Genomic DNA, 11,849 nt, shown 5'->3' on the forward strand with positions numbered 1-11,849 from the left:
CACCCCCACCCTTTTGTTCCCCTCCTCCGCTGTTTATCCCAGGAGTTCAAAACTTGCGCAAGGCGATTGTCATTGCTCATCAAGTTTTTGGTTGTTTTTTCCCCCCCCAAAGTTGGGAAAGCAGCGTTGGGGGAGGCTTTTTTTGGGGGGAGGGGTCGTCTTTAAAGGAGAGGGGGGGTGTTTCTTTCCTTCTTGCTTTCTTCCCCCGCACCCCATCGCACCCTCCACACACACACCCTCCTTCCACCAAGCCTTGTCCCCAGATCGCCTCGTTTGGCACGTCCCCTTGTGCTGATCCGATGGGGGTGAAGTCCAACTTTCGGGAGCAGCCGGGGCTCCCCTTATCGGTCCGATTAGCCGAAGTAGGCAGGGACAAAGGTCAGGGGTTGGGCACCGGGGGGGTACAAAGAGGTCATAAACTCGTCGCGAACCAGAGCCGGACGCTGCTCCTGCTGGGGGAGGCTCCTCTTTAAAGGGGAAAATCGAGAAAAGCAGGCGGGCGGGCCCCAAGGAGAATTGGGGGAAAAAAAGAACACACACACACACACACACACACACACACAAAAGCAAACCAGGATTAACAGAGCAGAAGCAAGCACACACAAACACGCACCCGGCACAAAAATTTGAATCATCATTTTTGCCCCTGGCAGACGCAATCGCGCTTTAAACCCGGCGTGAGGGTCGCTCTGCCCCCTGCTGGTGACAAAATAAAATGGCGACCGCTACAGGTAGTCCTCGACGTACGACCACAAGGGAGCGCACCCCCCCGATGTATGTTGCTGAGCGTTAAGTGAGCTTCGCCCCGTTTTTAACCACTTTTCTTGCCACAGTTGTTCAGTGAATCGCTGCAGTCGTTAAGTGAGTCCCACGGTCGTTAAGCGAACCTTAACGTCCCCAGTGGCTTTGCTGGGCAGAAGGTCGCAAAAGGGGATCACGTGATACTACACCCCCCCCCCCAGGGACCTGATCGCCATTTGAGACCTTCCCAGCCGGCTTCCGACCAGCCGAGTTCATGTTGGGCGTCAGATTCGCTTAGCGACCGTGGGATTCACTTAAAAACCGCGGGGATTCGCTTCACGACTGCGGCAAAAGAGGTCGCGAAAGGGGGCAAAACTCTCGTAACATCCGCCTTGCTTAGCGACAAGAGGTTTCAGGCTCCCGGGATCCCCTCCAGTGATTTGCTAAAGGACCGTGGCAAACAGACTTTGGAAAATCAGGCATGTCCCTTCCTGTTAGTCAGCAGAGAGCTGACAGCTAAATGGCCGTCTGTAAGCTTAGCAAACTCGGTGTATGAACTGACAGTGGGACAAGTTGGCTGTTTAGAATAGAACAGAACAGAACAGGGGTCTTCAAACTTGGCCCTTTGATGACTTGTGGACTTCAACTCCCAGAATTCCTCAGCCAGGCAGTGCCTGGCTGAGGAATTCTGGGAGTTGAAGTCCACAAGTCATCAAAGGGCCATAGTTCCCTCACGCTGGCTGAGGAATTCTGGGAGTTGAAGTCCACAAGTCATCAAAGGGCCAAGTTGGAAGACCCTTGGAATAGAATCACAGAGTTGGAAGGGGCCTTGGAGGTCATCTAGTCCAACCCCCTGCTCAGGCAGGAAACCCTATACCATTTCGGACAAATGGCTGTCCAATCTCTTCTTAAAAACCTCCAGTGTTGGAGCATTCACCGCTTCTGGAGGCAGGTTGTTCCACTGGTTAATTGTTCTTAACTGTCAGGAAGTTTCTCCTTAGTTCTAGGTTGCTTCTCTCCTTGATGAGTCTCCATCCGTTGCTTCTTGTCCTGCCTTTAGGCGCTTTGGAGAATAGCTTGACTCCCTCTTCTTTGGGGCAGCCCCTGAGATATTGGAAGGCTGCTATCATGTCCCCCCTCGTCCTTCTCTTCATTAAACTAGACATACCCAATTCCAGCAGCCTTTCCTTATATGCTTTAGCCTCCAGTCCCCTAATCATCTTCGTTGCTCTTCTCTGCCCTCTTTCTAGAGTCTCAACACCTTTTTTACATCGTGGTGACCAAAACTGGATATAGTATTCCAAGTGTGGCCTTACCAAGTCTTTGTAAAGTGGTATTAACACTTCACCTGATCTTGATTCTATCCCTCTGTTAATGTAGCCTAGCACTGTGTTGGCTTTACGTAGTCTTTGACTCAATGACCATTCATTTAGTACCCATTCAAAGTTACAACCGCAGTGAAAAAAGTGACCTATAACCGTTTTTCACACTTACGACCGTGGCCGCATCCCCGGGGTCACGTGATCAAAATTCAGGCGCTGAACATGTGTTTGTGATCATTGCAGGATTGCAGCCATCCTCATGTGATCACCATTTGTGACTTTGCCAACTGGCTTCCGACAAGCAAAGCCAACGGGGGAATCCAGATTCGCTTAACGGCTTCATGATTCACTTAACAACTGCGGTGATTCACTTAACAACCATGGCAAACAGGTCGTAAAATGGGGCAGAACCCACTTAACAACCGCCTTGCTAGGCAACCAAAACTTTGGGCTCAATTGTAGTCATAAATCAAGGACTACCTGTCCTTGACTTACAATGGGTTCATTTAGTGACTGAAGTTACAACGGCACTTATGGCCGTTTCTCGCACTTATGACCGTTGCAGCATCCTCAGGGTCATGTGATTTCCATTCAGATGCTTGACAACTGGCTCGTATTTGTGACGGTCGCAGCGTCCCCGCGTCATGTTGATCCCTTTTTGCGGCCTTCCGACAAGCAAAGTCAGTGGGGAAAAACCAGATTCGCTTAACAACGGTGTTTCTAATTTGCGGAATGCAGGGATCCCCTTAACGAACAGGGCGAGAAGAGTCGTAAAACAGAGCAAAACTCACTTAACAAAATTCCTCACTTAGCAACATACAGTTTGGGCTCAGTTACGATCGTAAGTCAAGTATTGAGAAGCAGAAAAAGGGCAATATCTGGATCCAGGTCTGACACACTAGCTGGCTGGGGCTGATGGGCATCGGAGTAGGACACATCTGGAGAGGCCAGATGAGTGGCATTTGCCTCCAGGCAGATTCCTCTTGCGCCAGGCTGCAGTAGGTGGATTTAGAGATTTTTTAATTTTTTTTTTAAAGGAAATCTGTAAATCTTTGCAAGCTTCAATTCTGCCCATCCGGTTTTGATCTTTGCCAGTTATCATGTGAATTTCAATGCTTTATCCAGGCTTCCCACGCATGTGCTTTAAGCCATCTTCAGTGCTTTTCCACCCACGCACCCATCAGAATAATTTCCTTGCCATCTTTTTAACAACCGCCCCCGCAACGCTGCTGGTGGGTACCAGCTCTGAACTGCAAAAATTCAGGGAACCCCCAGGTGGCAGCAGAGGGCTACTGTTTTCTGTATCTCCACGCTGCCATCTAATGGCAATCTGGATTTTTGCACCCTGTGTTGGCTTGCCCTGTAATTGCTTTCACCCAAATTGCTGATCCACTCGATTTTCAAGTGGACCTTGAAACAAACAAACAAAAAAATTGAAATTGGGATGGCAATTCCCAGCATCCCCTTATGATTCCCTTGGAATTCTGGGAGTTTTTGCTCTACATTGTGGAGATGGAGCAAGCTGGGTTTTCGGAAGAAAGCTATTGGAAGCTGGTTACAAAAATCCGGCTTCCTGCAGACCTGTGAGACTACAATTCCCAACACTCCCTTAGGATTCCCTTGGAATTCTGGGAATCGTGGCTCCAAAGTCTGGAAGGCACCCAGTTGGAGATGGAGTCGAGCAGGAATTCAGGGGAAAACTAGATCCAGGCTACAAAAAGCTGGCGCCCTCCACATCAGCAAGACTACAACTCCCAGCATCCCCTTAGCATTTTTCTCAGAACGCCAGGTGTTGCTGCTCCACGGTCTGGAGGGCGCCCAGTTGGAGATGGACAGCGGCAGAACTTGAGAAGATGCTTTTGGAGGCCTAGCAGCACAAGACTACAACTCCCAGCACACCCTAAGAATTCTCTTGGAATTCTGGGAGCTGCCACTCCACACTCTGGAAGTCACCCAAATGGTAGCCTTCGCTAGCTCCCGCCCCTTCTCCTAAGCCCCGCCCCCGACCAATCTTCTCTTTTCCCGCCTCTTTATCAACGCCGGTCGGGGGGGGGGAAAAGGCGGGAAAGATCCGCGCATGCGCACACCGGCCGCTCTTCTGAGGGAGCAGTTTCTCCACAGTTCAGTTACGTTACAAGCTCGCAATATAAACAAAAAGTACCGATCGGCGCGGCGTTATATCAACGCAAAGAGACCCCCAGCCTGGTGTCCTTCTACCTCAGAATTAGTTAGAGTTAGTTCCCGTTATCCTGGGGCCGCGCTGAGGAGGATGGTGGCTGTAGTCCAGCAAGGAAAATAGCGTTTATTGTTTGGGAGGGGGAGATTTCCCCTCAAAATGCCCACTGCCTTCTCTGCTACTTGGCTTCGATGGCAGCTGAGGTGGAGGAACCACATTTATAGGCTGGCCAAAGAAGGAAATTCCCAAGGGACGGAAAAGCCATTAAACTTGGTTATAACCTTGTTAGAATTGTGGTTTCCACCTGGGGTGAAGTGAATCACTGAACTGAGGGGTTTGAGGTTTGGGGACAAAGAATCACTAGGAACCTCTTTATTTTCCAAGACTTCCTCTTTGCTCCATTCCCTTTTCCCCCCCTCTTTTCTCGCTATTCCTTTCCCTTTCCTTCCTCTTCTATTTTCCTTCTTATGCCCATCTTTCCTTCCTTCCTTCCCCTCTTTTTCCTCCTTCCCACTTTCCCTCTTGTCAAATCAATACAGATCCATCAAATAAGCAATTAAATATCCATAATGGTTAAGGCATCCATAAAAAAGTAAATAATTCTAAAGCAATACAACTGCTTTACAAGTGACAGCCATGGGAGGAGAAATTATAATAAAAGTGATCAAGAATCACACCAAAACCAAACCATATAATAATTAAATCGACAAGAGTTCAAACAAAAATAATTTAAGGATGGCAACAACTATTCATAAACTTGTTTGGACAAGTTTCACCTTCAATAGTATGTCGGATCTATATTCTTTCAATGTCAAACCTATTCTCAAATGGATGCTCATCCCCTTGTTCAGAGATTCTCCCCCCACTCAAAGCACAAATCCAATAGTTTTAAGAGAAACCCCTATAAATCCTCATTATTTTCATGCTGCTTCTGCCCTCAAATCAGATTTGAAATGTGAAAGTCATTCTGGAGTCACAAGATGGTAAAAAAAAACCATAAATCCTTGACCTACTGCTTTAATCCATGATTGAATCACATATAAATGGTATCTATTCCCATTGATTAGATTGTAATTTATCATACTTTTAACAATAGTGGGAATGTCGTGATAATGAAGAAAGATTTGAGCTGCAGTTTTCATGATTTTTACATTAAAGAACCTCAAGTCCCCCATCCCCCTGCCCTATCTTGCATCGGTGTCCTTCCACCAAGCAGCACAAACTCTGGATTCACCTTGCCCTTGTGCAAATACCTGGGTCTGAAGCTGAGACCCCATAAGTCCCCTAATTAACTCTTAAAAGTCTTAAAAAGTGTTGCTTCACTGCAGCTGGCAACCAGATTTAAAGACTACAGTTTTTCCCAGCCTGATTTCCAGATAAACTGGATTTCAGTTCCCCTAATCCCTAACCACCATGGCCAAAGATTAGATTCAGAGATTATATACCAGCAAGCAAATAAAACAAAAAATCAAAGTACCTGATTTGGCAAAAATATCATGTTTTTGTTTTGTACAGTAATGTCGAAAGAATGAAGATCACTGATGGTCATCAACCTCCAGCCAGAACTGGCAGTCAAGGAAGACAAAAAATAATAAAATGGGAGAAATCCAGAGCCACTAAAAGAAAGAGAGTTGGGGAAGAAAACAGGATTTCACCATAAAAGTGACGTATGCTACTGCTAGGACATGTTGGTGTTATGAAACCAAAGCTGCCGCAGCTTTGATATATGGCAATTCATCTTAACATCTGTTCCTCCATTCTCTCCCTCCCTGCTATTATGGGTGCATCCTGAACCCCATGGATCCATGCCAAGAAATGGAGCAAGATTGCCTCCCTCCATGCTTGAAATTTTTTTCTCTCATTTTCTTTTTCCTTTTCCCTTTTCTGAAGCCCACATTATTTTGATGGAATAACATTTTATTTCTTTTATTTTGTTATTTGTTGAACTCGATGAATAGTCATTAATAGTGAGTATGCAGTTGGAAAGTAGTTGGATCTATTGGCCTAATACAGGGGTAGGCAACCTTGGCTCTTTTATGACTCGTGGACTTCAACTCCCAGAATTCCTGAGCCAGCCATGCTGAGGGAAAAGGGAGAGATTTCCAAGCTCAGGAATTCTGGGAGTTGAAGTCCATGAGTCATAAAAGAGCCAAGGTTGCCTACCCCTGGCCTAATATAATTGCGATCATCCTTTTTCAGTCCATGTAAGGCCAGACCGTACAGTAATACTCAGATGATGATGGTGATCAATGATGTGCTACTTTCTGCCTTCCTCACCATCTTTTAAAGAAAGGATATGTGGGTAAAGAAACTAACATAGTCAACATTTAATCAATTTTGCAACACTAACCCAATCTTTGATACAAATGAATCCTTCCGTTGCTTATATCTTCTCCACCAGGCCCTCGTATGTAATGAAGGAACGTTTCACCTTTGTTTCCAATCCAGTATATCCATCCAGCCTTTTCTAAATGCCTGTTTTTTCCCCCTACTTCTCTCTCCCTCTATTTTTATAAATCATTTGCTTATTTTAATTTATGTCACCTTTCCGTTCTACTTTTCCATCCAATTCTTTTTTTTATAAAATTCAAATTTTAAATACAGAACTAACTAACATATATTTAGAATGAAAAAAAAGAAAGAAGAGCAAAGACCAAAATGCAGAAATAAAAAAGTCAGTTTCAATTTCTTTATATAAATATAAAAAACCTCTTGTCCTATGGTTACAGCATTATTTATATTTTCTCTAAAATCTTTTATTTTCATTCTAATCCTCAAAACCATACATCATGACCATTTTTTTTCCTGTTTCCTGCAAAAATTCAAATTCAATTACAATTCTTTTTAGAAAACAATCCGACACATCCTTATGCACCATAGAAGCTGAGAAAAATCTACCTAGCCTTTCTGCCTTTCAACATGGATTGGTTTCATTGCAATCAGTGCTTCAGCCAAGAGAAATCTGACTTCTCAGTTACTAGCTGTGGACACATATTTTGCCAAAAATGTGCTGATACAGGTAAGTATGAAATGTATTTTTCTACTTTAGAGGCTTTTTTGTGTGTGCGCGCCATCCAGCACAAACGGAGTACTGTAAAAGTCAAAGAAATTAAAATGATGACCTCTTGGATACTTCTGTGTCATTTCCTGGGTAATAGTACAGATATTTTTTGCCACATTCTAAATTGATCTACAGCTCTGAGATTTGGGATGGTTTCCTATCAAAGTGCCGCCCAACCCCAAGTCTCCATCACATTTAGAGATCAGCCAAAATCCTTATTAAGAGAATCTAAACAAAAATTGCTCGCTAATTTTAGAAAAAACATCCATTTTGCAATTTCGTGCATTATGATATAAGAAATATTTCAGTGTCCTATTAACAATTTTACATTTTAATCTTGTTAGATAAATGCCCTTCTTGTGGAACAAGCTGCAAATATTTGTCTCTAAAAGATAATGTAAGTTCTGGTTTCTGTAAGAAAGATTCCTTTTTTCTTTCTTTTTGGTATCTCTGAACTCAGACTTTGTATCCCAATCTATTGGGTGAATGTGTCAAATATTTAAATTATAAGAAGAAAACCAAATAGTGAGCAGGATTTAACTGGAGTGTTAAACAATGAGTTTAACAGAGCTCTGACATTAGTAGAAAGTGGATAAATATTAATTTATAAGAAACCAAACAAAAGACATTTCCTGAAAAATTGAGAATGGTTTATTATGTACTTTTAATTTGTAAAAATATTCAGCTACCTGGCAGTCGGGATCTCATTATGTATCCCAATTATATTATGAAGAGAAGTATTCAAATACTGCCCATCAGTGTTGTGTACTCAATTACACAATGGAATCTATTTAAGAAGGCTTCTATAAAGTTAGGTGAGAGAAGAAAAATGATTTTAAAAAAATTACTTATTTCAGAATATTTTTCTTGCTGTTTTTCAATGATCCAAAAGTGGTATTCTTCATACTACCAGTATATTACCTTCAGTTCCTTGGAAGAAAAGCAAGAGAAAATATGATGACATAAAAACTGTAAAAAAAAAATAAATCAAAATCATATGCACAAGAATTCAGAATGACAGATTAGCTGGATAGACATAAATTCAGTTGGTGAAATGATATTGGAAAGGTGATATTTCAGATATGCAGCCAATTAAATAAACTCTGAAAAATTCCATTTGCTTCGCCTTTTACGTTATAAAGAATTTAACCCTCATCTACCCCTTTGTCTGCTTTTCTGGCCTTCAGATGAAACAAGAAGAAAAGAAGTTTTTCAAAAACCCTGTTGAAACTGCGCTCAGCTATATTGCTCATATCTCTCAGGTAAGAAACCATTTCGGGTTACGTTCTCATAGATTTTAGTTGCTGAAAAGAGAAACAGTGATCAGAACAGGTATGTAATACTGAAGTTATTCTGACCCACTTAAAGTGTTCGGAGGCCTGTAGAAAACATGAATGAACTACAACATTTCCCCTAAAATTAAGATATATTTTATTCCATTTTTAATAGCTATTACACAATGGATGAATGATCCAAGGTCCACTAGAGGACTGGTTAATAACCAATCTGGGGAAAGGTTAATTCTGCAGTAATAGTGGTCCTCGTTTGCCAAGAAAGCTAATTAATTACAATAATAAATCTAGATAAAAGAGCCAGATAAATGTTGTGACAAGCTAGTTAATCATCAGAAGAGGTTTCAGCAGAGTCAGCAATACCTGAGCATTACAATCCACCATGATAATCCTCATCCTAATCCCGTCTCTTCAACTAGATAGCCTAGCGCTCAAACGAAGAGCGGGGAAGGAGCCTTTAAAGACGGAATGGATCTGCATTTAATTCTACATCCATTCAACAATTGTTTTTATTTATTTTCTCACAATTATATTGAACTGAACCAAGTTTACAACTATTCTTCATTAGATCAAGACAACGGGCAAAACTGCTACCTTGTGTTCAATATTCCGCAAAGATAATCCGGTATCTTGCAGTTGGATAAAAGACAGATCACCTTTCCTTTTTATGTTTGTTCAATACAGGCTTTAAATGCCAGAGTGGAAGATAATGTATAATCTTGATTTTCATAATGAAAGTTTGGCCTCAAGGGGGTTAAAAGAAAGGAAGGGTGGTTGAGAAAACAGCAATCCATGTAGTTTCCATGTAAATCACATAAGCCTCCTTGTCATTTCAGCAAGTTGATCTGCAAACTCAGAGAACATCCGAAGTTCAGTCCTGAGAATGATGCGCAGATCCTGGTTTAGATAACAGTGCATCATTTTCATTCATTCACATGAATGCTTTATACATCACATTTTAAAATAGAAATTTCCTAGTACAGTTTACAAAAAAATAAAAGAACGGCAGTATTATATAATTAATTGCACTGGTGATAAAAAACAGCCCTTACTTTAAACTATTTATGCCCTGGGAAAAATAAAGGGCTCCCCCTGCTGTTAAAAAACCACACAAGTGAGCACCAACCATATGGGAGGAGATTCCAAAAGTTGGAAAAAAAGTGAGAGAAGGATTTTTTTTTTTTAGTCCCAAGTAAACGTTAAGAAATCCTGATGGATAAATATTTTAATTGCTGTGTTTCTATTGTTCTCGTGTTTAAGGGATTTGAGGGTTATGGCACGTTTTCCTAATGCACTAATTAAGCTGTAGCCAGTTACAGTACTTATTTCTGATAAGATCCTTTTTTTTCTGTAAATCAAGCCAGCAGTTGTTGAACAAGCTGTCAAGCAAAAATGACGCACATGCCAGATATTCAAATAGGCAGTTCTGTACACTATTGATTTTTTTTCCCCTAGAAGTCCTCTTTAATTCTAAAAGTTAATTCTTAATTTCTCATGGTTTAGAAACAGTTCTGGGGGGTAACTGAGAAGGAAAGCCAGGAAATATAATCTGAGACAATTTATACTATAATAAATTGGTTAGACTTTAAGCTGTTGTAAGATTCCTTGCTATCATTCAGCTCACCTTTTGGATAATATTCATATCGTCTTGTTCATTTTACAGCTTTAGGAACACAAAGTCTGAACTCTTTGCTCTATATAATATATGCCTTGCAAACAAAGAACACAGATCACACCCCTGACTGGATGGAATATTAAAGTAAATATGTAAAGTACTATTACGTGATTTGTCCTTCTATTCAGCTACTCAGTTCCAGGGCTGGAGAATCTGTGGTCATTATTTAATTTAAAATATTTATACAGCCACCCATGTTACATCAAACTCTGGGCGGCTCCCAGCTAGCAATTAAAACAACATCAATAATATAAGGCAACATCATAAATATACCTATTAAAACCATGAATATTAAAATATCTGGCACCATAATTAGGGTTCCACATGCAGGCTATTGTTAAATTCTCTCGCGCACCTCACCCTCTCACAGCACTTTTGGGAAAAGCAAGGTCTTGTGTTTTTGGGAGAATAACCTCTCTTTCAACTGGAAACAAATTCCTCGTGTGTCTAATCACACTTGACCAAATAAAGTCAACCATTTGGACTCTGGACTTTGCCCCTTGCCTTTGCCCCGCCCCACCCTTCCATTCCATTCCAGCTCATATAGGCCCTTTATATAGACACTGAGCATTACTGCCAGTTCTGTGCCAATTCTAATTCAAACATCTTATAAAATAATGCAAACACAATAAAGAACAGTAATAAAACAAATAACAAACAATCAGTACGCCAAGGAACAAACTTAACAACATGCAATCCACATCAGGAGGGTGACTATAATTACAAATTTATTTCCAAGGCCTCCCCCAACAAAAGGGTGGGAACCAATCTGATCTTAGGAGGAATGGTGCTCCAGCAAAAGAAGTCAGCTGCAAGGATTCATCTCAGTGGGTTCCTGAAAATGAGATCCAGAAAGAGCCCACAGTCTTACTGAGTAAGCATATGCCACTTGGAGAAGGTGATCCCATAGATAACAAGACCTATAGGGCTTTAAACCAGAAAAATTGAGTTGTAACCAGAAAATTGAGCTGTAACCATAAGGAACCCGGTGACCAAGTTAGTTCTCAACTGAAGTTTCTAGAGCAGGGCTTTTCAACCAGCGGTACGGGTACCACCTGTGGTACATTGGCACCTGGCAGGTGGTACGTGACCATCCTAGAAAAGTGGTAGCGGGGGAGGGGAATGAGCTGAACCGGTGGCAGCACCGCACAAGCCTGAGCGAGAGACAGCTGGAGCTGCAGGGCTGTCAGGGCTCAGCGGAAGCGCCAGGATCAGTGCCGCTTTCCAGCTGATCGGCGCTTCTTCGGGGCTGTCAGGGCTCAGTAGAAGTGCCAGGATCAGCGCCAGGCTCCAGCTGGAGCTCGGCACTGATCCTGGCGCTTCTGCTGAGCCCAGAAGAAGCGCCGATCAGCTGGAATGTTGCAGCCTCTCCAGGATCTTGTGATTAACATCCAGATGCTTGGCAACTGATTCATATTTATGACGGTCACAGTGTCCCAGGGTCATGTGAAGTGACCAAAACCTGCTGCAACCACCCAGCAGACGGGGGGAATAAAAACCAAACACCCCCCCACCCCATCCCCGCTGCCAATCCTCAACAGAAATGTTCACAACAATGAAAACCTCGGACAGGAGGTGGGCA

General features: G+C 42.5%; 1 protein-coding gene across 1 annotated transcript in view; it reads left to right on the top strand.

Moving 5' to 3' along the window:
- Positions 1-7,158: 7,158 nt before the first annotated feature.
- RNF212B (ring finger protein 212B) overlaps positions 7,159-11,849 on the top strand; it is a 13,625-nt gene continuing 8,934 nt past the window's right edge. Inside the window, exons 1-3 of the mRNA XM_029285710.1 lie at positions 7,159-7,258; positions 7,645-7,697; positions 8,488-8,562. Coding sequence (XP_029141543.1) covers positions 7,159-7,258; positions 7,645-7,697; positions 8,488-8,562 — 228 coding nt within the window. The remainder of the gene's footprint in view (positions 7,259-7,644; positions 7,698-8,487; positions 8,563-11,849) is intronic.

The sequence above is a fragment of the Protobothrops mucrosquamatus genome, unplaced genomic scaffold (assembly GCF_001527695.2).
Source record: "Protobothrops mucrosquamatus isolate PMUCROS unplaced genomic scaffold, P.Mucros_1.0 scaffold2100, whole genome shotgun sequence".
NCBI classification, from domain to species: domain Eukaryota; kingdom Metazoa; phylum Chordata; class Lepidosauria; order Squamata; family Viperidae; genus Protobothrops; species Protobothrops mucrosquamatus.